This window comes from Montipora capricornis, unplaced genomic scaffold (assembly GCF_036669925.1).
Source record: "Montipora capricornis isolate CH-2021 unplaced genomic scaffold, ASM3666992v2 scaffold_456, whole genome shotgun sequence".
Classification (NCBI taxonomy): domain Eukaryota; kingdom Metazoa; phylum Cnidaria; class Anthozoa; order Scleractinia; family Acroporidae; genus Montipora; species Montipora capricornis.
The window spans coordinates 233132-234259 of NW_027180191.1; the positions used below are offsets into that span (position 1 = coordinate 233132).

The 1128-nt window shown below is 44.5% G+C and overlaps 1 protein-coding gene across 1 annotated transcript; it reads left to right on the forward strand.

Annotated features, from left to right (window-relative positions):
• Positions 1-389: 389 nt before the first annotated feature.
• Positions 390-887, forward strand: LOC138036085 (uncharacterized). The gene has a single exon (XM_068882446.1). The coding sequence runs from the start codon at positions 390-392 to the stop codon at positions 885-887; it is 498 nt and encodes a 165-aa protein (XP_068738547.1).
• The last annotated feature ends 241 nt before the right edge of the window (positions 888-1128 follow it).

The following is a 1128-nucleotide window of genomic DNA, read 5'->3' on the forward strand; positions in this document are numbered from 1 at the left end:
CAACTGGGTCTGCAACTTGATGATCGAGATGTAACAAGGTCCCTCTCAGTGGTTAAAAGATCCTTCCAAGGGTACCCTTGAGAAAAATGTTCAAGTACTGAGATTCACCAGAGTCCCACACGGTATGATATCTAGTCCATTTCTGTTGGCCGCAACAATCAAGAATCATCTAACCAAGGATGGTACCCCCATTGCTCCCCAGATAGCGGATAACCTGTATGTAGATAACATGATTACAGACGTTGAAACATCAACACAAGGAGATGAGCTGTACAAAGAAGCCAAGACCCTCTTCCAATCGGCATCAATGAATCTTCGTGAGTGGGCTTCAAAACTCCTCTGAGCTTCTCCAGAATGTCCCAGAATGTGATCGAACCACTGCAGAAACCATGAAGGTCCTAGGAACCTCCTGGAATTTGACCACAGATACTATTTTCATCAATGGATCTCACAATTTCTCCTCCGAAGTGACCACAAAAAGAGAAGCAATGCAGTCTGTCAGCAAAATCTACGATCCATTGGGTCTCTTTTCTCCAGCCACTCTGAATTCAAAGCTGTTCATTCAGGAACTGTGGAAACAAGAAAAAGATTGGGAAGAGACGTTCAGTCAGTCACATCAACAAGAATGGAGCAAGATTTGTGAGAGCCTGACTACATGGTCCTCTCAGTCGTTACACAGATATATTGGAGGAGACAAACACAAACTGTTCTGCTTCACAGATGCCTCTGCAAAAGCCTATTCAGCAGCAGTATACCTGTACTCTACAGTAAATGGAAAAGCAACTGCCAACCTGGTGTTTTCCAAGGCACGCTGTGCGCCAGCCAAACAATTCAGCATTCCAAGGTTGAGGAGGTGCCTTAACTATGTAACTCAACAACTTCAGTAGTCCGTAGTAGATAGATTTCTCTCGACCGACTCACAGTCTGTTCTTCACTGGATGAAAACCTGTAAGCCATTACTTGTGTTTGTTCAGAACCCGCTTAGAGAGATTACCTCACACAGGGGCATCAAGGTAGACTATGATTCCACTTCACAAAATCCCGCTGATCTAGCTACCAGAGGTGTTCCAGCAGATGAATTTATCCACAATAACTTGTGGTACTGTGGCCCATCGTGGTAATCCATCA